This window comes from Platalea leucorodia (genome assembly GCF_965183815.1).
Source record: "Platalea leucorodia genome assembly, contig: HAP1_HAP1_SCAFFOLD_393, whole genome shotgun sequence".
NCBI lineage: Eukaryota > Metazoa > Chordata > Aves > Pelecaniformes > Threskiornithidae > Platalea > Platalea leucorodia.
The window spans coordinates 32009-55000 of record NW_028121190.1 but is presented as its reverse complement, the minus strand read 5'-3'; the positions used below and the strand labels follow the sequence as shown (position 1 = coordinate 55000).

At 57.3% G+C, this 22992-nt stretch overlaps 1 protein-coding gene across 1 annotated transcript in view; it reads left to right on the top strand.

The window, feature by feature from the left end:
* Positions 1–11541: 11541 nt before the first annotated feature.
* LOC309604146 (maestro heat-like repeat-containing protein family member 2B) overlaps positions 11542–22992 on the top strand; it is a gene marked incomplete at both ends in the record, with an annotated part of 29108 nt that continues 17657 nt past the window's right edge. Inside the window, 22 exons of the mRNA XM_082339061.1 lie at positions 11542–11668; positions 11996–12135; positions 13024–13146; positions 13704–13869; positions 14261–14359; positions 14911–15062; positions 15391–15534; positions 16264–16333; positions 16425–16538; positions 17037–17110; positions 17444–17563; positions 18483–18485; positions 18591–18698; positions 18894–18980; positions 19516–19657; positions 20342–20394; positions 20809–20916; positions 21160–21279; positions 21467–21589; positions 21753–21914; positions 22144–22266; positions 22586–22653. Coding sequence (XP_082195187.1) covers positions 11542–11668; positions 11996–12135; positions 13024–13146; positions 13704–13869; positions 14261–14359; positions 14911–15062; positions 15391–15534; positions 16264–16333; positions 16425–16538; positions 17037–17110; positions 17444–17563; positions 18483–18485; positions 18591–18698; positions 18894–18980; positions 19516–19657; positions 20342–20394; positions 20809–20916; positions 21160–21279; positions 21467–21589; positions 21753–21914; positions 22144–22266; positions 22586–22653 — 2426 coding nt within the window. The remainder of the gene's footprint in view (positions 11669–11995; positions 12136–13023; positions 13147–13703; positions 13870–14260; positions 14360–14910; positions 15063–15390; positions 15535–16263; positions 16334–16424; positions 16539–17036; positions 17111–17443; positions 17564–18482; positions 18486–18590; positions 18699–18893; positions 18981–19515; positions 19658–20341; positions 20395–20808; positions 20917–21159; positions 21280–21466; positions 21590–21752; positions 21915–22143; positions 22267–22585; positions 22654–22992) is intronic.

The window sequence follows — 22992 nt, the reverse complement described above, 5'->3', positions numbered from 1 at the left end:
AGGAAGCACCTCCAAATTCACTCTAGAGTGTCAGCACATCAAAATCCTTGGCTGGAGCACCTGCTACACCCATTTGCCCATGAGGAGTCACTAAATCCAAGCCTACTGGTGAAGCCATTACTCACAGGAGCCGTTCTGCGTCCTGGCCATCACTCCTCTCGGGAACAGACGGGAAAGCTCTGGATGACAAAGGCTGTCAGGATGTGCTCCAGAAACAGAAGACCAGTGCAAGAAGATCCCCATCACCTAATCGCATAGAAATAATTCCAGCTCAATGAAATGATTATTGAAAATGAAACACACAGACCAGCATCCGCCATCAAAACTCTTTCACTGGTAGTTTGAGCTGCTGCAGAGCTGCAGGCTGACGACCTTACCATCACTGTCACAGGACCCCAAAAGAAATAATAACTGCCAAACGGGAACTCTACCCATAGCCCATCTCTATCCAGCCTTTAAAGGCAGAATAGCTCCGCCTGCAGTTCCGGAGGGATACACCAGACCACACTTATATCCTGTGTCTACCTACTTAATGATCTGTCCAGAAAGTCAAATCATAATTACCTGTGAAAGAGGATGGAAATGGGAGGGGGAAGGGGTGGGGGTGGGGGGGAGAAAGCAAGCAATTACTGGAGAAAAGGGAAAGTGTAGGCATGCAATTAAAAAAGACAGGAGCCGAGTTATCCTGAAGGCCAGCTCAGCCCCACTCACTTTTGCTGGTGAAAAGCTGCGCAGCTTGGAGGAACAATCCTGACTTTGGTGCTGGGATGCACACAGGTGTCAGAGTTCAGCTCTGAAACAGCAGAAAAACCTTGACACGGCTCCTGTTCACTGTCCTCATACCTGTGTGCTTGCTGTGGCTTCCTCGTTTCCCTGGCGTCCTCCCAGACTAACAGGGACGTGGCATCTGTCCAGTCCACGGGCCACGAGGAGAAACAGGTTTGACCACGAAGCGGGTAGCAAACAACTGCATCTGCAGAAGCAAAGGGGCAGCTGTGACTTGGCTTCGGAGATGCCCAAAGCTGCCCTGAGCCCCAGGAGCCCCTGGTGCCCCGGCATTTGCTTGGCCCTGAAGCCCTGCGGGGCCTGCCAGCGCTGGGGAGCCCCGGGGACAGGAGCCAAGGACAGTGGTCAGCCCCTGTGGGGAGAGCGACGGGGCTCCGTCCTTCCTTCTGGCTGCAGGAGGATGCCCTGGGCCCCGCCAGCACAGGGCGTCTCTCCTCCTCACCGCCCGGGGCACGGCGAGGCCTGAGGGAGGCCCTGGGCGCTGGGCTCAGCACGGGCGCTGGGACCGGGGCAGAGCCCCGTCTCCTGCCAGCTGCCGGCCTGGCCCATGCCAGCGGCTCCCGTCACACAGCACAGACAGAGCCGCGTTTTGGGAAAGGCTTGCCGATCCGGGGCAAATCCAGGGAAGCTCCCTCCTGCCAGCTCCCCTCCCCTCCTGCCCTGGCCCCTGCCCTGCCCTCCCCTCCCTCCCTGCGGAGGCCCAGACCCCCCCGAGCGGACCGAGGGACGGCAGAGCTGTGCACACACCCCCCTGCGCTGCTGAGAGAGCAGCTCCCGGCGCCATGGCCCTTCTGGAGGCCGTCTCTCCGCAGGCCCCGTGTCCCGGCGGGCTGAGGAGCCGCTGCGCTGCGGGGGGCAGCGGGCGCAGGGCGGCTCTGGGAGGAGAGGCCCGGGCTGCCTGAGCCTGCCCGGCAACGGCCGCGCCATTGGCCACGGCTGAGCCAATCAGCGGAGCCGGAGGCGGCCTGTCAGTCACAGCCGGGTGGGGCGGGGCCGGAGGGGGCCGAGGCCCAGGGGCCTGAGGAGAAAGGGGCGAGAGCCGGGCCGGGGGCAGCCGGGGCCCGGGGGGAGCAGGGCCAGGGCCGGGGGAGCTGCAGGAGCAGGAGCAGGAGCAGGAGCAGGAGCAGGAGCAGGAGCAGGAGCAGGAGCAGGAGCAGGAGCAGGTATCTGCCAGTGCGGGTGGGCCTGGGGGGAGGGACCTGGAGGCCTCACCGCCCAGGGGCCCCGCCATGGCCCAGTCCCCAGCCCTGGGCCCGAGGGCTCAGCCCAGGGCCAGCCCCAGCAGCAGGGTCAGGGCGGTCCCTGCTGCTGCCCCGAGGGTCGCCAGCCCCAGCCCTGACAGCGGGGGGTCGGTGTTTGATGTCCGCAGGCCAGGGGAAGGCAGAGCGGCCTCCTCTCTCCAGGCGGCTGCAGGCTTTGAAGCAGGCGTGCTGTGGTGGGGACAGGCCAGGGGCCTTTGCTGTCCCCAGGCCTTCGTGTGGGTCTGGTGCTCATGGACAGCCCCGTCTCTGCTGGCAGCCTTTGATAAATGGGGATTTCCAGACATGGAAGTTGTTTCTCCCTCCTGGTGGGAGCACACAGCGGGGCTTTGTTGTCAGAGAAGCAAGCGGGGAATGTTCCTGGCTGGATGCAGCTCCCTTGGCAGATGGCTGTGCCCCTCTCTCGGCCCCGAGGTCTGATACCTGCCTTTCCCCCAGCCAAGCTGTGCTGCCGGCTCTTGGGAAAGGGGCTGGAGAGGGCGGATGGTTTTACCACAGCCGGGAAGTTCCCGTCAGCCTGTCAGGGATTTTTTCTTCCCAGTTCTTGCAGTAACACTTTTTTTTTAAGTAAATGTATTTTTTCCAAGGAAACTTCACCAAGGAAAGTGCAGTGTTTAGCTGTGGTTGCTCTCTGTGTGGATTGTGTCTGTCCTCAGCTGGGCACACAGCAGCTTTCAGACGAGGAATGTGACTGTTCCAGGGTGAAGTGAGTAATGGGGATCCCAAGCCTGTTGTGTTCAAGGCAATGGGGTGAAAATGTGCCGTTAGAGCTATCTGCGTTGCTGTACTTTTGGTTGCAGTGCTCCCCTCTAGTTCTCTGTAATACTTCTACTGCTCGGCTCCATCAGGTTTAAATTTCTGTAAATTGATGCTACGTTTTGCAACTGTTTCTACTTGATTCTTCACAGATTTGAAAATTCCCTGTTCGGGTCTCTACTTTCATCTCCCCCCTGTGCTGCAGAACCATATTTGACTGCAGGGGCTGCAGAGTTTGTGTTTCCTCCCCGCGGTGAGGAAAATATGGACATGGAAAAAAAATAGTTAGCAATTTTGAAAAGACTCCTTTTTTTCTGTGTTCATTTTCACATTCAGTGTACCTGTTGTGAGTTCTTAAATACTCAGAGAGATACTCTGAGTCTTAGCAATCCCTTGTTTGCATGCCTGTGCTCAGGAGGTGCATCAGAAACTCTGTTTGGGCATTGCTTCTGTTGGACAAGGAACCGTAGCCCTTTCTGAAAAACAGCTCCTGGGTGAGTTAGTTCCTCGGCCACAGCAGAAGGGTTTCTGTTTGCATCTGCCAGAACTCATGAGCAAACCGTGCTGACAGAAGCCCTGGGAAGAAAGGGAAGACTGGAGAGAGCAGAACAGATCATTAGAGTTGCGCTGCTTTACCCCAGCTGGCGTCACACCTCCTGGCACGGTGACTCTGGGTAAGGGTGCTCTCAGGGTGTTTTCCCAGCTCTTCCAGTGCTTACCACCAGAGAGCCGACAGCACTGGGGAAAGGGCAGGACCCCCTTCTTTGTGCACCCCAGAATCTTGTCACACTGCATAAGCTCCTGCGCAAGCAGAAGTGGCCGATAGTGGACTTGTCGAGCGAGGCTGGTGTGGGCATGAGGAAGATGCCGGGAGCAGACTTCATTCCAGTCACCAAAGGGGTCTGTAGGGAGCAGAACAGGAATGAACGGCTGCCACTGCCGTACGTCCTTGCGTGCAGAGCCAGGGTGGTTCCAGTGGAGGAAAGGGTGGCGGTTCAGCAAGGGGCACTTTCTCTTGTCTTACCCTCAGAGGACGACTGCCACCGTCTGGAAAGCTGGAGGGGAAAGGGAGGGCAAGGATGCGAGAAGTGGGATGTCATCTGGAGTGGGTTGCGGGAGTGAGGGTACCCGTTGCCTCATGGTCTCCAAAGGGAGTCGCTGCTCAGCTCTGTGGCTGCCCAGATCCTGCTGCAGACACTGAACTGGCATCACATTTCCCAGTGTCGATACTCGACCTTTCCCCCACCAGTCTCGTGTCTGTATTCCCATTGCGCTGCCTTCCAGCACATATCTGTGCAGCACTGCTCCCCCTGAGCCTCGCTTCCCACAGGGACAGCGGTACGGAGCTGTGGGGAGCACGCTCAGGTCTACGAGGGTTTGGCAATGCGGGTGTTAACTGATACCCTAGCCCAAGCCAAAATGAGCCCTCTCAAAACCCAGGGGGCTGGGAAGTTTGGCCTGTTAACAGCCGAGAGGTCTGCTGAAGGCAGCAAGCCCGGTAAAGTTGTTAATGCTTAAACCTCACCAGGTTTTCTTTGTGCTGTGCTTCCCTGCAGAAGAACAGCTAAGCTCATCCCACCTACTCTGGGGCAAGCCTTGATGTTTTTGTGACCCCACTGCCATGTTCTGCATTGGTTGCCAGACCAAAGTTCCCGTGAGAGACAAGGCTCAGGAGGACGTGGTCATCTTGTTGGTTTCCTTGAAACAGGGGAATTTTACAAGCAGTGGAGATCTGGCTGAAGGTCAGAACCAGTGCCTGGAGATGAGGAAAGGACAACGCAGAGGGAGCAGAAGAGGTGAGAGGAGCCCAGTGTGCTGGGAGAGCATCTCTGCATCCTCACTGATGGGAGATGCCAGAGTGGGTCCAGGATATGGTTCCCTGAAACCATCTAGCGGCCTATAGCAGCGTGGCCGGGAGGAGACTGCTGGGGAAGAGCTGGAGAAGCCAGGGGATGTGCAATACTGCCGTCAGCCCAGTGGCAGGAGGGAGGTTATTCAGTCCTTGGGGTTGGGCTCAAAATCTGCAGCCTGAGGTGTAATGTCCTGTACTGGGATTTGGTAGTCAGCACTGATCATCCAGCTGATCAAACCAGACCCTTTCTCCAGCTTTTGGTGGCAGCTGGAAAACAGAGGTTCAGAAGACCTTGCTTTTTAAAACCTAAGCCAGAGCAGAAGCCTTGTCATGGTACCTGTGTTGTCTTTCCCTGCAGTTTTCACACCTTTGAGAGAAGCGGCATTTGGCTGCCAGTTTGTAGTACTGACTGTTTTGCAGATTAAACAGGCTTTGTAAGCGTGGAAGAGCACTGGGCATGGACAAGCAAACGCTTCAGGCAGCTGCAAAGTAGAGATGGGGGCAGGCTGTGGTGTTTCTGTCAGGATCAAAAGCTGAAGGATGTTTCCATTCAAGGAGCGGAGTCTGTTGGGAGCTCCAGTCTCCAAACTTCCAAAGCCCGTGTGTTAAACAGTGCTCAGCCCTGATGTTTCTTTCTGCTACTCTCCAACACAGTTTCTCTGGGCTTTTTCTTTGGTTGGTTTATATCTCTGGTAGGTGTCCAAGCTCCGTTCCATCAAGCCACTTGCAAACCTGCCACTTGCCAGCCTTCTGCTGGGGGCCAAGCCAAAGGGATGAAGCCTCGTGCTCGTGCCAAGCCCGAAGCAAAGTTAAAGCAGTGAGAAGTTCCCCCAGTCAGCCCTGAGCCAGAGTGCAGGTATCTAAGCTGTGACGGGATGGAAAACAATTCATGGAAGAAGGTACGGTGTATGTGGCAGCTGGGATTAAGTGGTAGGCGCGGTTTCGTGTCTGGATCAGTACTGTCCTTGCCCTTTGACTAAGCCCCAGTTCAGAGCAGAAATTCCTGTTGCTCATTGTGGGTGCCAGAGTGCTGTTCCAGCTCTCTCCTCCCCGGTGCGTTAATTTAATATCTTGTGTATATGCAGGGCCTTGATAATGCTCCTGTGTGGGCACCGTGTATGTGGAGGGCAGGTTTTCTGCGTGTTTGTGACTGATCTTTCTTGTTTCTTTTAAACAGGGAAATCTTGGTATGTACTCGCCAGGAACTAAAGAAATGCAAAGAACTGGTGAAGAAAGAGGTGCCAGTGAAGGAGGGAGTGTAGGTTAGTTCTGGTTTTCAATTTTCTTGCCAGTGTTCTAGCCAAAAGCCTTGGCTTAAACATTTGATGTGAGCTGAACTGGTGGGTATTTTTCATCCCTACACAGTTCTGTATTGCTATGGACTTTACCAGCCACAGTCATGGACTCTGGGCCTGTACTGTAGTGATGTCAAAGCAGGTATTAAAAAAAAAAACAAAGAAGTGTGCTTTTCCAAAATGCTGACAAGATTGGAAACAAGCGATGGCTGTGGGCAGGTGGGAATACACCGACATGGGCAGCGTCAGTCAGAATGCGGAACAGTGATGCGGGTACAGCCGTAGCGTGACAGTTTTCATGGCCTTGAGCAGCACAGCCAGGATTGTCAGGCAGCAAGGCCGGCTGCAGGGGTGTGCGAACAGCTCCTCCCGAGAGTGGAGATGGGCATGGGAGAGACAGTGCTGTTGCTGTTGGTGTGTAGCAGGTGACAGTCGGTGGAAGCTGCTCTCAGGGCCTGTAATTAGGAGCTGTCGTTGTGGTACTCGGTGGGAAATAACAGGAGGGAGGAGGCTAAGTCATGAAAAGCCATATTAACTGTGTGAGTGACATGAGGGAGTCAGCTTCAGGGTGTTAAGGAGACTGTAAGTTGTGATTAAGGCAGTGAGTGAGATGATCCTTGTAGGAGCTTTCTGAGTGGGTGAGAATGGGGCAAGACAAGGAGAGGCTGTGGCAGTGGTTGAGCCGATCAGAACTCAAGTAGGAGATGATTTGGGCAGTATCTGGCAAAGTCAGCATCTTGTAGGTGTTGCTCAGACTGCATCAGGCCTGACTGCTGGTGAGGAAAGGAGTGTGAAAGGAGTGTTGGAGCGCCAAGGCCTGGGGATGGAAGTGATCACAGACTCATTTCTCAGTTTTCCATGGGCTGGCTGTGTACCCCACGTAACTCATCTTGCATTGAGAAAGAAGTACAAGGTAAAAAAAGGTAATGTGTGGCAGAGCTTGAACTTGTAGTGAGATTACCCTGCTTAGTCTTACCATTCCAGAGTATTAGAAACATTTCCTTGGAGCACTTTGCCAACACACCAAGACCTGCCCTTCTGAAATAGCTGTTTTCCCAGGAGCTGCACCCGAGCTAAGGCAGATGAGAGAGTCTTGCCTGCCGTCATCCACTGAGGCTGATGACAGCTCACCCAGCAGTTTTGGCAAGGACAGAACAAGGTAGATACGTATGTTCCTCTGTGCTGATTGTAATTTCTGGAACGTGTCTTGCATGAGTTGGTCTTCAGGTTTTGCAGGTTGTAGGTTTGGCAGGATCTATTGTGTCATTAACAGGATGGTAATAACCAAACCCCATGGGATGGGGTTGAGAATCAGAAGGGTAAATGTGAGAATCTCGTGGGTTAAGCTAAAAACTGTTAAATAATGAAAAAGAAATTAATTTTAAAAATTGTAAGGAAAAGAACAAAAACAAGAGAGAGAGGAGAATGAAACCCAAGAAAAACAAGTGATGCAAATGAAAACAACTGCGCACGGCTCCCAATGGTCAGCCGGTCCCTGAGCAGTGGCCCCCCGCCACCCTCGCCCCCAGTTTTCTTGCTGAGCATGACGTCATAGGGTATGGAATATCTCTTTGGTCAGCTGGGGTCAGCTGTCCCAGCTGTGTCCCCTCCCAGCTGTCTGTGCACCTCCACCCTACTCGCTGGCGGGGCAGTGTGAGGAGCAGAAAAGGCCTTGACGCTGTGCAAGCGCTGCTCAGCAGTGACTAAACCATGGGTGTGTTACCAACGCTATTTTCAGCACAAATCCAGAACATAGCCCCATACAAACTACTATGAAGAAATGTAACTATCCCAGGCAAAGCTAGGACAGTAAGGCATTTTGGATTTCCTATGATTTGCAAGAGTGCTTGACCAGTTTAATGTTATGTTGAGGTACGGTAGTTATCATGTCATCAGGAGAAAGTGAAGACAAAGATGATGAAGATGGCAAAGATACTCAAAAGCGTTATAACTTTTGACAGCAGAAACATGTCATTTACAGTTTATATGAACAGTTTTCCTTCAATGTAGTGTTCTTTTCAAAGATTTGCAGATGAAGCTTTGCTATTTCCTTATCAGAATTTAGTGATTTTAGCATAAAATTCTCAACTAAAATGTAAAAAAAAAGACCAATGTATCCTGGAAAGAAGTGTAATTACATAGACGGGATAGTTTTACTCTTGTCGTTTACAGTTGGCCTTAAAAGGCAGGTGTGCGTTTTATCACTTGTGCTGTGCAGTCATTAAAAATTAAAACCAAAGACAAAAAGCCACCCCTGAAAGTTCCTCTGAAATGAGAGGTGGGTGAGACATATCCCATTTTCTGCTTGTTCCGCTCTCCTGCTTTCTCTTAAACTTGTTTGTATCATTATCATAAATGCCTTGCTTACTCTAGAGTCAAGACAATGTAAGATATTTTTTAGGGGCCACCCTTCTCCTGTCGGGCAGAGATGTCCATGTAGCCGTGCTCGGTCGCAGAGGGAAAAGGCCAAACAGGCGGGTGCGTGGTGAGTGATGGTTCTCCCTTATCAACAGTGCTGTCAGTCGCGTCAGGGAATGATGCTTTGGAGGGGACTCAGATCAGCGGTAATTACAGAATAATAGTGTGACTGTTACCATGGTAGTCTGAGGGTATGAGAAGACCAAAGATTGTGGGAGGAGAGGATAATTTTAATTGGCTGTAAGATTTTTGACAACACAGCTTTTGTGAGCCAGTGACAATGATCATGGAGGTGGTGGCTGGGATTCTGTAGTGGAAATTCTTTTGCTCTTGGAATTGAAGCCCAAATTGCCCTCTAGAAGTCTTAGACGACTGAATCTGGAAGTATACATTTGGTGGGGTTTTTTTCCTAAAAATGGAGATAATTCAGTTCGAGGGAGAGCCTGTTTGGCAGTTTTAGTAGTTTGGGGACAGAGGCCAGCTGGGGGCTGGGGCCCTTGGGGCTGGGGGCTGTTTCTGCCCCGTGGCCTTGGCCTGGCGCTGCCAGCTGGGAAGGGGCTTTCCAAAATCCTGCTGGAAGGAGCCAGATGTGGCCACCCCCAGCACGGCCTCAGGGTCAGCTGCCAGCCTGCCTTCAGATCAGCTCTTCCCAGCAGGACAGTGCCCAGGAGTAACTGTGAGGGTTGCTGTTCTCCCTCGGGAAGCACGGCCCGCACCAAGCACAGCCAGAGCTGCGCCTGTGCCAGGAGAAGCCTTCAAGCAGAGCCGGGGCTGATGGTGACAGCTCCCAGCAGCTGTCCAGGTCAGAGAGATGCAGGTAAGATGCGACAGAGGGGACACCGACTGATGGTCACTTCTCTTGCAGGAACAGCATTTAACAGCAGGAGGGAGGCAGGATAAAAGGGTCCATGATGTTAAAAAGCGCATCAAACAACTGGTGCAGTGATGATGAGAGCAGAAGGAGATGAGAAGGAGATGCAGGTGACCCGTCTGGGACAATGCTTGCGAGGTAACATCTGCCCCCCGAACCCAGAGGCAGCCAGAGGCAGTGGGAGGTGGTGGAGTGGGTGAGGAAAGTACCTGGGAGAGTCAGCATGGTTGGAAATACCACTTTTGGCTTTAAGCTGAGAGCTGGATATGAAAAAAATGTGAAGCTGGCATCCTAACCGAGTGTTTCTGTCTCTAACTAACTTCTTGGGAAGTTAATCCTTGGCAGGACCGGGGAGGTGATAGTGCCCCTGTACTCAGCACTGGTGAGGTTGTGTCTCAAATCCTCTGTTGAGTTTTGGGCCCCTCACTACAAGAAGGACATTGAGGCACTGGAGCGTGTCCAAAGAAGGGCAACGAGGCTGGTGAAGGGTCTGGAGAACAGGTCGTATGAGGAGCGGCTGAGGGAGCTGGGGTTGTTTAGTCTGGAGAAGAGGAGGCTGAGGGGAGACCATATCGCTCTCCACAACTACCTGAAAGGAGGCTGTAGCGAGGTGGGGGTCGGTCTGTTGTCCCAGGTAACAAGCAACAGGTCAAGAGGAGATGGGCTCAAGTTGTGCCAGGGGAGGTTTAGATTAGAGATTACGAAAAATTTCCTCACGGAGAGAGTGGTTAGGCATTGGAACAGACTGCCCAGGGAAGTGGTTCAATCACAGTCCCTGGAAGTGTTCAAAAAACATGTGGATGCGGTGCTTAGGGACATGGTTTAGAGGTGGACCTGGCAGTTAGGTTAACAGACTCGATGATCTCAGAGGTCTTTTCCAGCCTTAATGATTTTATGATTCTATGATTCTACAGCCTGAGAGACAGAGAGCTTGAAGTGTCGTTCAGACAAGTCTTCCCTAAACATACGGATCTCCTTGGCATCCCAACCAAGGTTGACTGAGTTGAAGACCATCTAAGCTGCTCCTTATTTGTGCCTTTCGAGATTTCTAGAGATTTCCAAGGTGGGCAGTGGAGAGGATAGACTTTTTTTTGAGGGTGTCTGTCGTCTCATTGCTTACAGAAGCTCTCACTCACCACTGTCTTCACTGGCTCAAAGTTAAACTAACGGTGTGACAAAGTGAGAAACTGTTGGAGATGGTAGATCACGAAAGGAGAAAACTAGTTGTCCTAGTGTGAAAGTAGTGAGACAACAAAGGGAAGAAGTACCAGGCAAAAGACAGGAAAGCGGAGCGTCAGGATAAAAGGGTGAAGGAGGGAATAGAAGGTGGAGCTGTGAATGAGCTGGGGATGCCTGGGGGTCCCAGTCAGAAGCCCTGTACCTGCTCCGTGCAGCCTCCAGCAAGACAAGAAACCCACTTGTGTGGGTTGATTGCACGCCTTTTGGATCTGGTGACTGGTTAACTGGTCACCCTCCTGATCAGGGTCAGTCTGTGCCCAAAACCGCAAGCATCCGCAGCACTGTACGGGTATGCCTGCCTAGTAGCACGAAGGGCTTGGGTGTGGACGCATTTCCTACTCTGGCAGTTCTGGTCATCCTTTCATTTCAATTTGAGCTGAGAAACATCAGAAGATCAGCTTTCCCATGCTCATCCACAGTCCAGCAAACAGCAAAAGGATATTGCTTTTGAATACGAGTCTCCTTTGTCTTTTCTTGGCACTGTTGTGTCTGGAGGTCTCCAGTTTTTCCCCAGTTGGGTTCTGGCTGGAAAATAGGAGCAAATGTTCTTGGAGGAGACCTAGGGGAAGGCACACATGGACACAGGCAGGAGCCTCCTCTTTGGAGAAAACCCAGGCAAGAAAATGCAGAAGGCAAAGGCCCGGTCAGTCCCCTTGAGACCACGTTGCCATAGAGTCATAGAATCATGGAATGGTTTGGGTTGGAAGGGACCTTTAAAGGTCACCTAGTCCAACCCCCCTGCAATGAGCAGGGACATCTTCAACTAGATCAGGTTGCTCAGAGCCCCGTCACACTTGAATGTTTCCAGGGATGTGTTCCCGGAGGGGGACATGGACTGGGGACAGAGCTGGGAAGGGCTGTCTGGAGAAGGTCTTTGCTAAAACTGTTTAAGGACCATGAGTGAATGCAAGTGATGGAGAATGGGGGCATCCTGCATTTGTGGGCCTGTGGGGGTCCCCAGGGTGCTGCTGTGTCCGGTCCCCGCCCCATGGTCCCACCCCATGGTGTGTCGCCAGCACGTGTTCCCGTGTCACAGCAGCCCTCTGTGAGGGGGGGTGGGTCACAATGGCTGGGCTCTATATCTTCCCCCCGGGGCTTGTGCTGCCCCAGTTTCTGGTGGCTTTTGCCCGGAGAGAGCAGTGCATCCATCCGGGAGATCCTGCTGCCACGAGGAGGATGAGAGCGCTCAGAGGTGAGGGGCTGGCGGGAGGCTGGGGCTGATGTCCAGCTCTCGTCGGGGCTGCCCAGCCCCAGCCCTCCTGGCCTCTCTCTGCAGAGCCCCATGCCCATCCCCTGCTGCCCTTCTGTCGCCGGGGAGCCCAGAATGGGTCCAGTCCCCCAGGGTGGTCTTCCCACTGCCTCAGTGCAGGGAAGGCTCCCTCCCCTCATCCCACTGACTGCCCTCTTGCCAGTACAGTCCAGCACAGGCTGTTAGTGCTGGGGGAGGCTGGGAAGATCCTCACCCCTCCCTGGTGCGAAGCCCTGCAGCCGGCAAAACAGTTCCTCTCTTTTCTTCCAGCTCTGTGCTCATGCGTGGTGTCCCAGTCCAGACCTGCGCGTTCTGAGGACAGAGACAGGGCAACGGGGACCGTCCCTGCGGCCGTCGCTACCTTTGCGGCCATCGGGACTTCTCTGCTGAAGCAGCTGCAAGACAATGAGGTGAGACGGGGGGGATTGAGGGCTCCCCTCCCTGCCCCTGGCTTCCCCGGGTGCCGCAGCGTTCCCAAGCACCATCCTGCCACTCAAGCTGGACTACTGCCACCGCTCCCTGCTGCTTTCCCCAGGAGCTCTCAGCGCTCTCCTGGGCAAGGCAAAGCCTCTGGCATAAATCCCAGCATCTCTCCAGCAGCGCCTTTGCCCAAGTGCCCACGGCCCCTCCTTGGCTTTGGTTCGGGAACCGTCCCAGCGCTGGGGCTCCTGCCGGGGCGAGGAGCAACGCTGTGCCCCAAGGTGCAGGGTGCCCGTGGCTTCCCCTCCCCGAGGCATGGCCTTGTTCCCATGCCTTCCCGTTTGTCACAGTCCATTTGGATCTCTGAAATTTACAGGACAGCATACTCTGTGATTTAAACTTTATTTCGTGAGCTCATTAAGAAATGCAGTAGACAAACACGACAAGCAGGGTTTCAGTCCCCTTTTGCCCAGACCAGTCTATGCCATGAATTCACTTCTTCACCAGTCAAGTCATAAGGCCTCGGCATGAGCTGACTTAGCCAAAATCTAGGCAGGAGTTGAGTGAACAGTCACACCCTTCCTCGCCTGGCACTTTCCCTCCGACCTCCACTGTCCCCCGTCCTCAGGAGTGACTTCCTAGGCTCCCACATGGCCTTTTACCCTGGTGGAGTCGATCTCCCTTTCTGGCTCTCTGCTAGCGTCAGAGGCGCCATGGAAGATCTTGCTGTTCCCCGTGGCTGTCCCGACCGATACCTGCAGCTCGTACCTCGTGCCCGTGTCGCACAGGTGATTTGGGGGGCAGCAGGTCTCTCTCGTGGCTCCCTGGGAACGAGGGAAAAGCAAATCCCATCACTCCCCTTTGTGGTCTGTCCCCAGGGTGACCGAGTGGAGACATACCGGGAGCTGGAGAGCGTCTTGCAGGGAGATGATGGCTATTGGACGAGCGGTGTCGTGAACCGCCTGATAGCAGAGGCGTCCAGTGACATGCGAGCAGCCCAGGTGAGCTTGTTCTCTTTCAAGGCCACCAGAGCAGCCTGCCGCCGCCCCTGGTTTTTGGGGAAATAGAGAGTGGCGCAGAGATGTTCCTCAGTTCTTCAGACCCAGCGGAGGTCCTAAGGGAGAGGCTCTGGGGACTCGTCATTACAGGGAATTGGAGAGGGGACGCAGAGAGCTGTGCAGAGATGCGGACTCGGGGCTGTTTCTAACTGAGCGAGAGCTGGGTTCAAGCTCAAGGTTCTTTCTCCTGCCTTGAGGAAGAGCCATGGGAACCCACCAGCCCCACGGAGAGGTCCCAGGGGGGTCTCGAGGCTGTGACAGTTTGTTCCTGGCATCTCCATGGAGAGGGAGGGCAGACAGCGGCACAGGGTTGTGCCCGGGAAAAGCCTCCCTTGTCTTGCCAGGGAGCTGCTTGCCTATCCCAGGGGACAAGAGGCGGCAGCTGCTTGGCCCCAAGCACAACTGCCGCAAGGGGTCTCACAGAGGAGAAGGGGTCATTCAGCCTGTCTGAGTGCCTCAGCCTTCTTCTCAGGAGTGTTTAACCTGTGACGCTTTTGCAGGGTGTGACAGGCGATGTGAAGACGGCCGCTAGCGATGTCCTGGTGGCTCTGGCCCGCTCCCACTTCCACTTTGTCATGTCCGAGCTCCAGAGCCACCTGAAGGCCGTGAGGAAGGTCCCTGATGAGATCGTGCTCCTCACCTTGGGCAAAATGGCCCGCAGCTATGGTACGGCACCCTCGGCCTCCTGGTTGGGTAGGAGTCTGTGATAACGGGGAGAAGGGATCCTCCCCCTCCCGAAACGCTCTGTGTTGAACTGGGGGGCTATGGAGTTGCTGTGCCTCCTTCTCCATGCCGGGGTGAGCTGGCAGCTCTGCCTTACCAGCCCGATCCCAGTTCCTGAAGGGTGGGAACCTGCTGGGGACAAGCCCGCAAGGTCTCTGACGCCCCGCTGTCCTCCAGAGGGCTTCCCTGTGTCCCCCTTGGGGAAGGCAGCCCTCCCCACACCCTCTGGCATGTCCTGCATGGCCCAGCAGCCCCAGCCCTGCCAGGGATGGACCCCAGTCTCCCGTGTCTCTCACTGACCCTCTCGGTCCCTCTGTCCCTGCCTTCTCTGCAGCCCTGCGGTGCATCCCCTTCGTGGGAATGACGCTGCTCGCCCTGCGCGCCATGCTGAGCCGGGCGAGGAGCGGCCGGATCCTGCGCGCTGTCTGCAGTGGTGAGTGTGGGCTCCTTGGCTGGGTCCCAGGGGCAGGGGCTGGGGTGGCCTTTGATGCCTGCGTGTGATCTCAGAGGGAACGTGGTGGGTGTCAGCCCGCAGCGAGGTCGGGCCTTGGTGACCCCAAACTGCTGTGAGTGTGTAGAAGGAGCGGGGGAAGCCCAGGAGGTTTCTGTGGGCAGGACACGGCGGCGCTGCACAGGGGAACTCCCGTGTTCCTTCCCATGGTTTCTGTTCCCCTGCTTTCCTCTGGGATTAAAATCCCTGCTCTGAAAGGGTGTGTATGTGGGAAGGGAAGGGGCTGAAGTGAGAAATGCTGGAGGGGAAGGGGCTGTTGAGGGGGAGAAGGTGCGACGGGGAGGGGGAGAGAAACAGTGGGGTGTTTGAATCCAGACAGCTCAAGAGCACAGATTGCCCTGGGATCCAGACGTGGTCCTGGGCTGAGCCCTGTCGAGCCGGGGACTGTCCTTAAAGCAGGCTTGGGCGAGGGTGCAAGGTACCGTCCCTGCTGCAGACTCTCACTTGCTCCCTTTTCCTTTCTCCTGGTGCAGTTCTGGAGCAATGGTCGAAAGGAATCAATACGTACCTCGGCAAACGGGAGCAACACCCCTTCCCTCGCAAGGGGGTAGCACGGTTCTGTGAAGACATTTACCCCGTCTTCTGCTACGCGGTGGTAAATTGGCTGGACTGCAAGGAGGAAGAGGTGAGAATTGCTGCTTTCCACGCCTGGGGCCGCAGCGGGGGTGTCCGTGTCCGTGCGTCCGTCTGTGCCCAGGGAAGTGTGAGCAGAGGGGCAAGGGGAGCGGGGCTCCCTGTTGGGAAACAGCGGAGTCCTGGGGCCTTTCTGCAGGGAGGGCTGCGGTACCAGTGTGGGGAAATGCTCCCTCTCCTCTGGAGCGAGCCCTTCTCCTTCAGGGCAGAAGGGAAAGGGAAACCTCTCCCAGTTGGACGGGCAGACTGGTGTCCGGGGGATGGTGAGAGCTAGGCAGACCTTCAGGCCTCCAAGCAGAGCCTCTCCCTTCCCTCTTCAGGACAAGCAGGCTGTCCTCGGGGCGGTGGCTGCCATGATGGGGGTCCTTCTGCATGCAGAGCAGCACCGAGAGCATGCCTGGGAGCAGCTTCTCTGGCTCCTGCACCAATATCAGGAGGTCCGAGACGCCTCCTGGGTCACCAAGGTGAGGTGTTGCGCAGGGCCCAGCGTGGCTGCTGGGGTGGGTCTGTGTGAGTGCCACAGGGCGCTGGGGAGCTGTGGGGTGCCAGGAGGAGCAGGGAAGCCCTCGGAGAAGGAACAGGGAGAGCAGAGGAGGCTCTTTGGGCAAGAAAAAGAGCAAGGCAGAGGGGGCTGGGAGGGAGGCAAGAGTCCCTGGGGCTCACCTTCTCAGGAAGGGAGGCATTGCCACCTCCCTGGGGCTCTGCATGCGGGAAGAGCTTTGCCCTAATGCCCAGGGCCATGTCCAGTCCCATCCAGTGAGGGGCGAGGCCTGATGAGTGGGAAGTGCTGGGAAACGGAGCTGTCAACACCGGGCTCTGTTCAGGGGAAAGAGACCCTCCCAATGCTGCTCTGAGGGGAGGGCAAACGAGAAGCCCCATGCAGGAGGGTTTGGGTTTTTCCCTGGGAGCTGGTGTTAGGGACTCCCCTTATCCCAGATGTGCTGGGTTTCTCCTTTCCCAAGTGCCTTTAGGTGGCTTTAGCCTCCTCTTCGTCCCCCGTTCTCTTGTAGAGCCTCAGCTATGTTCTGGAGGTGCTGGAGGGAGTTCAGACCCCAATCCCACAGGGCATGGCTCTTGCCATCAGCACTGCTGTGCACCGCCAGGTAAGGGGAGAGAGAGCAGAGAGCACCATTTCTTTTCAGTCCCTCTCAACATGGATGTAACTTTCTCTAAAACGGACCTTGTTCCCACAGCTCTCTGATGTGACCAAGGAGCCTGGCCCAGCCCATAAGGCAGCGCTGTCCCGCTGCATCATGCTGCAGGGTAAGGAGAGGAGAGTGGGCGATGCTCCGCTGTGCCGTGGCAGCTCTCTCCCTCTCCTTGGCTAACGCAGCATGTGATTCCTTCCCCGCAGCACGAATGTGCCCTGAGGAGACGGTCGTGTTTCTGCACTCCCAGCTGAGCGGTGGGAGCGTGGCCGGTCGCGTGGCAGCCCTGGGCCTGCTGGGAGCGCTGGCCCACTCTGACGGTCAGTGCCACGGACCAGGGACACAAGGCAGGGGTTGGGGCTGCTGGGCTGAGAGCAGGAACAGACTGAAAGTGGTGTACCTGCACCCAAAAGGAGCCGCAAAGAGCGGGTCCTCCAGCCGAGCTGACGCCCCATGACAGGGCTCGAGCTCTCCCCTGGCAGCTAGAAATGGCGGCACACCAGGGAAGATGCTCCAAGCTCAGCAACACGGGCAGGCTGGTGGGCGGACAGTGGGCTGGTGTGCAGAGCAGCTGCTTGTACCCATGCCGTTTCTCTCATCCTCTGTGTTACCATATTGCCATGGCTTTCAGTCCCTATAAAATGCCTCTAAGTACCTCTAGAAACAGAGTCGCTCCAGCTACGCTGCTGCCTCCTGTGAAGTCAGAGTCAGGTCCTGCTTTTCTGTCCCGTTGGTGTGTGAAAAACTTGGAAGATTCAAGGGGTCCCTTCTGCCATCGGGGCTGTGCCTCAACGCACATCTCTTCGTATCTCTTCCAGCACCTGCGACGAGAGAGAAGCTGGTGCAGGTGGTGGAGGCCGTGCGGTCGGTGTGCAACGACCCCAGCGCCCAGGTGAGCTGGTTTCGGAAGGGACGGTGCCTCCAGGGGAGGCAGAGAAACCCCTTCCCTCGGGGCAGAGCTGGGGTGCCTGGGAAAGCGTTGCCCAGGTGCTGGGTGATGGCTCCTTCCCAGGGAGAGCTGGCAGAGTGGAGCGGGGAGGTCGCTGTGCGCTGTGGGGCAAATGCCTGTCCTGCCTGGTGCTAAATCCCAGCCCTGATGCCAGGAGCGAAAGCTTTTGCTGCGCGCTCAGCATCTCTCTGTGATCCATAAAGGCTGCCCCCAAGCCAAGGCAGCTTCCCGTTGGGTCTGGAACAGGCGGATCGTAACCACGCTCTCCCCTGGCAGGTGCGGAGGGCAGTTCTGGAGTTCATCAGGGAGCTGCTCGGCTCCGGCTCCCAGAGCTGCTGGGCATGGGATGTGGTGGGGCACATCTTCGTCGAGTTCAGCCGGACCTCGGGCAGGCTGGTAAGGGCAGAACACGACACGCAGGGCTTTGACCGGCGCCTGGACTGTGCTGAGAGCTCCTGCAGGCGTCCTTGGCCATGGAGAGCTCCACGCTGCAGGGCCATCGGCACTGGCACTGCCGCCGGAGTGGCCTCCAAATGGCTGTTTGTCATGGGCGTCTGTGCTGATGTCGGTGGAGATGTCAGCGGATGACATGGGTTTGCACCCGGGCACGCCACCCAGGACTGCGGGGCTGCCTGCACACCCCCCGGGCTGAGCTGTGCCCACAGGCGCCTTCCGCAAAGCTGCCTTGCAAAGGGAGGGGCTTGTATGGACAGGACAGCCTCCATCCCTAAACGCTCATGGACAGTCAGCATAGCACAGCCAGTGCGGAGAGGTGGGCCTGGCTCGAGGAGCTGTCTGTGAGGGTCTTATGCTCTGGCCCCCCAAAGCACACCCTGCCCATCCGATAACACTCTGGGGGCCCGCATCGCTTCTGGCAGGGGGACAGGCCGTTTGGCCGTTCCTTCGGTGAGCATTTCCAGCTGGGCGCCCAGGAGATGAAAGCTGGGGACGGCTGAGTCTCCCGCTGCCTTGCCAAGGATCTTCCCACTGGCCAGAGCGTCCCTCTAGCTGGGAGATCCATGTGCGTTGCTTTGCTCTGAGGCTCGAGGAGGCTCTGCTTTGGGAGCAGGACGAAGGAAAGGGTTTCTGGGTGCTCCTCCGTGTACGTCAGGCTGGGCATGCTGCTGCCAGGGCTGGCACCAAGCACAGCCCTGCTGAAGGGCACGTTCCTCACCTCTGCTTTGGTGTCACGACAGCAGCATTGGGGGACTGTGCAGACAAGCAGCGGTGCTCTCTGCTCCCAGGCTTCCCAGTCCTTCCCAGGGTGCGGGACCTGGTCCTCGAGCTGTGTCCATCTGTCTTTGTCCTCCTTCAGGAGGTCAGTGTTGCCGGGAGACTGGCACAGGAGCACCGGTGAGTCGTGCCTGAGCCTTGTCAGTCAGGAGCTGAGAGTAACGGGAGTTTTGCCAACTCTGTCTTACAGGTGGCAGGAGGCCTTTTTGCCTGGGAAAGCCAGGAGGATGGAGCTCTTCGAGCCCTGTGCATGGACATCCTGGGCTCGCTGGATGTCTCTCTGAGCGGGATGACCAAAGTAAGTCACCCTCTGCCCTGCTGCTGTGGCTACTTCTTGCTTCCAGGACATTTTTCCTCGTGCTCCCCCATGGCCTGAACCTCTCCCCACACGTGTGCTGAAGTGCACAAGGCTCGGGGAAACGCAAATCACCCTTTTCGTCTTCGAGCTGAGTGGAAATGCCAATGTGGTGAACTGCCTGCTTCGTCCCTGCAGCTCCTGTGGCCGAGGCTGCTGCAGTACGTGGTGCCAGCCCAGTACAGCGGCATGCTGATCCCGCTCTCCCGCTGCCTCCGAGCCCTAGTTGAGAGATGGGAGAGAGCAGGGTGCAGGGAAGAAGAGGAAGAGCCGGATGCCATGGACCCCCAGGAGCAAGGTAGGAGCCCGGCCATGCTGGAGCTGCCTTCATCTCATGCTGGGCAGCCCTGGCGAGCCCCCCTGGGCCAGCGCTGTGGCAGTACCGCCGCTCTCAGCCCTCAGCCCTGTGCGGGGCATCGGAGGTGCGAGGGGCAGGGCACGGCGAGGGGGCTCGTCGGCTCACCCGGCTCTTCTTCCTCCCCGCAGCCCGGCTGCCGGCTCCCCAGGCCCTGTTGGCTCGGCTGCTGGTGAGGAGTGGGGCCCTGGGGAAAGAGCTTTTCTGGGCAGGGGTGGTGGGAGAGCCCAGGACAGAGATGCGGTTGAGGCCAGTGCCGGGAGCCTCCAAGGAGGAGGCAGCTTTCCGAGCCTGCCCGAGCCCATCTGGGATCCCTCTCCTTTCTCGGAGCGGCGCCGAGCTCCCTCGAGGAAGAAGCTGTGGCTCTGGCAGCAGGAGCGACCCTTCTCTCCTGCCCTCGCCTAGGTGGTGGCAGCGGCTCCTTACGCAAGCAGCGAACGCGCAGTTGCTGCCTTGCAGCTGCTGCAGGCCCTCCACGGCAAGATCCACAGAGCCTTGGGGGCGGCGTGGGCGACCGAGATCCCCCTCCTGGTGCAGTACCTGGAAGGTAAAGTGCGGGTGGGAAGGGAGAGGCTGGAGGGGAGGGAGAGGGGTGGGAAGATGCAGCTTTCCAGCATCCCCAGTTCCCCAGCACTTGCTCTCCTGCCTTTCCCCTTCCAGGGAGGCAGCACTGAGGCTGGGGGGCAGCCGTACCGCGGTGTCAATTCAGGCCAGGGCATGGATGGGGCCATTGATGTCCCCTTGGGCGGCAGGTCTTGGTGGCACCCCCATGTCCTGCCCAGGACAGTGTTTGGGGGAGGGACAGGACTGGTGCAGCCCCTGGCTTTGGAAGACCAAGTCCCCAGGCCAGGTTTGCAGCAGCCGTCCTTGGCAATAGCCTGGGAGAAGGGCTGCTAATGGGCAGAAAGCGGTGGGTCATTAAGGAGAAAATGTGTGTTGCTGGTGCGTGCTGTGACTCGGTGGTCGGAGTCGTTCTGGGAGCCGCGGTGAAGCAGCAGGGCTCAGCTGTGGTCAGCGCATCCTTCCCCAACTTGAATCAGCATCTCTGACAAATGCCCCTGGGATCCCCGCTGTGTCTTTGGCCTCGCAAGGGCTTTGATGTAGGTGCTTGTAGGCCCTTTCTTGATGGCCTGGGACTTTTGGGAGGTCTGACCGCAGAGGAGAGCACCGGGCTCGTCTTTGGTGGGAACTTCAATTGTAACAAGAGCTTTTGCTTCCTCTTGCTTTCTAGGAAAAACCGAGAGCTCCCAGGCCTCTGCAGAGTGGGAGCACCGTGTGCTTAAGGTACAGCATCCTTGGGGGGTGGTGTCACAAACAGAGGGGGAGAAGAGGGAGCAGAGAAAGTTTGGGATGGAGCTCGGGGCTGCCTGGGGGCACCTCCTGAGCACCCTGCGCCTCGCCCCGCAGTAGCTGCCTGCCCGCTGCTGCCTGCACGCGTGCCACGGCTGACAGCTAATGCCCTCTAACACTGTGGCACACGCCTTAGCACTGCCTCCTCCTCTCTGTCCGATGGGCCGGGGGGTCTCGCCTGAGATGTGAGGCAAAGAAGGAGGCTAGTGGAAAGAGGGCTGGGTGGGGCAGGGGAAGAGACTGCTCTTCCAGGCAGCTCTCCCCCAGCAGCATCCCGGGACACACGAGTGTGGAAAGGGCCCTGGCCAAGGGCAGGGGAACACTTGCTTCCTCTCCTGTTCACCCCAGTTCCTGCGAGCGTCGCTGGAGCCCATCGAGGACAAGGCCTGGACCGTGGGCCTGATCCAGGAGCTGAGCCAGCAGCTGAGCAGCTCTGCCCCCGGCTCCTGGGAGAAGGTGCGTCTCCTGCCCCGCACCAGGGCTGGCAATGGTGCTCTGCCCATGCAGGTGGTTTTCACTCCTTCCCCTTCCCTCGTCCCCAAAAACTGTTTCCCCCCAGGTTGCCCCAGGGGCTGGCTACCGCCTGGCACCGCAGCCGGCCTCGCCTGCTCCCAGGGGCGGTCGGGTCCGTCTGGGGCCAGCCCTCTCCTGACAAGTTGGGCCGTGACCGCATCTTGGTCTCGGCCTCTTCTCTTTCAGCTTTTCCTGTGCAAGGCTCTTGGGACGGCGCTGGCAGCTTGTCAGGACCTCAGACACGTCCAAGGGCAGGTGCTGAGGTTCCTCCAGGAGACAAAGCCCGTGGAGCTCTCTGAGGCCCAGGTGAGGTGATGCTCCTGTCCTGAGCATCCCCTGCCTGTTCCTGGGGGAGAGGGAGGGCTGCTGCTGGCCCTGCTCCCATCTTGATTTCCCCATTGCTGCTCTTTGGCCCCATCCTGCCTGGCCATTGTTGCTGGCCACGGCTGAGTGCCTGGGCTGGAGTCGACTCCCCGTTTCTCTGTGGTTGCAGGGAATGATTTCTGTTGTGTCCCACGCTGCCGAGAGCCACTTCCACCTGGTCTTGGACACGGTGGCTATGTTCTCTGCGGCTTTCACCAGAGACTGCTTCTATCAGACTTCCACGGGCTGGAAGGTAAAGGATCCAGGGTTTTTCTGTTCGGCTTTCCTTTTTCGGCCTCATTTCCACTTCTGCCCCTGCAGCAGCCAAACCGTGGCAGCTGCCTTTAGATCAGCCCTCTTGTAAGAGCCCGCAGGTGTCCCAGGGCTGACGTCTCGGGGCATCTCTGTCGACACAGGTACAGCGGCAGCAGAAGATGGAGGGTGCCCAGGCCGTTAGTGCTGCTCTCATGCGCACCTACAGCGGCATTGCGCTGCGTGCCCCCAAGGAGCAGCTGCTCACCCGCGTTGATAAAGAAATCATGGGCAACATCCTGCGGCTCTCCAGAGCTAAACAGAGGGTAGGAGCACGGGGTGCGCAGGGCAGGGATGCCTGGGTGTCCCAGCTCCAGCCCCTCGGGGCTGGGGTGTACCGAGATGGAGGGTCTCTTTCTAAAGATCTCCCAAGGAAGGGTTTGTCCTCAATGCTCAGATCCCACCCGCCGTGGATTCCCCTGCCCATGCTACTCTTCCACGTGTCAGCCCTTCAAAGGAAGAGTTCAAGGAGTGCTTTGCTCTCTTTGGCCTCAGGACTTGCAGCTCAAGCTCGCCCTGGTGCAGAGCATCACCGAGGTCAGCTGTGCCATCCAGGCTGTGGGCGACTGTGGCAGCTTTGAGCTCTCCTTAAAGCAGGAGGCGATGCGGACCCTGCTGGTGAGTACCCGTAGCCGGGGCGGTCGCACGGGGGCATTTTGGGCTGCGCCATCAGACTGGTTTCCCCAGAGGTGGGATGGTCTCTCAGCTTCATGCGAGTTCTTGGAGCTGTGTCCCGAGCTGGTGGGGTCCCAGCAGGTGCTGGGTGGCTGTGTCTGGGGAGCAGGGTCCCTCCTGCGGTGCCTTTGGGGGTCTGTGGGGGTGATGGGGCAGTGTCTGCCCAGGCCTGGCAGCAAAGTCTGTCCCCAGGGGAGGCGGGAGGGCTGTCCCGTGTCCCTGCCCTCGGCCAACTCTGCGCTTCTCTCTCTGGGACTGGCAGGACTGGATAAAGGGGGAGCCCTGGGACTCCGTAGTGTATGGAGTGCTTCAGGCCCTGGAGGAGTTGAGGTGAGGTCTGTTCCCTGGGCTCTGGGGACTGCCAGTGTGCCCCATCCCAGCTGGCTGGGGCAGCCCCAGTGGCCTTCAGCACGGGGCCAGGAGCTGCTGGGCTGTGGAGTGGGAGGGTGTTCCCCATTTTGGGTGTCTCCCAAAGGAAGGGAGCCCCCAGGAGCCCCCTTAACCTGGGGGCGGGGGTTTGCCTGCTGCCTGGGAGGAGGCAGGAATTGCTGGAGCTGAAGGCAGTGCTCGCTGGCATGGGCTGGGGGTATTGGATATGGGCCCCTCGATTAGGAGGAACCCAGTTGTAGTTTAAGCCACTCTGGAGAGGGCTAGTAAATCCCCTTTGTG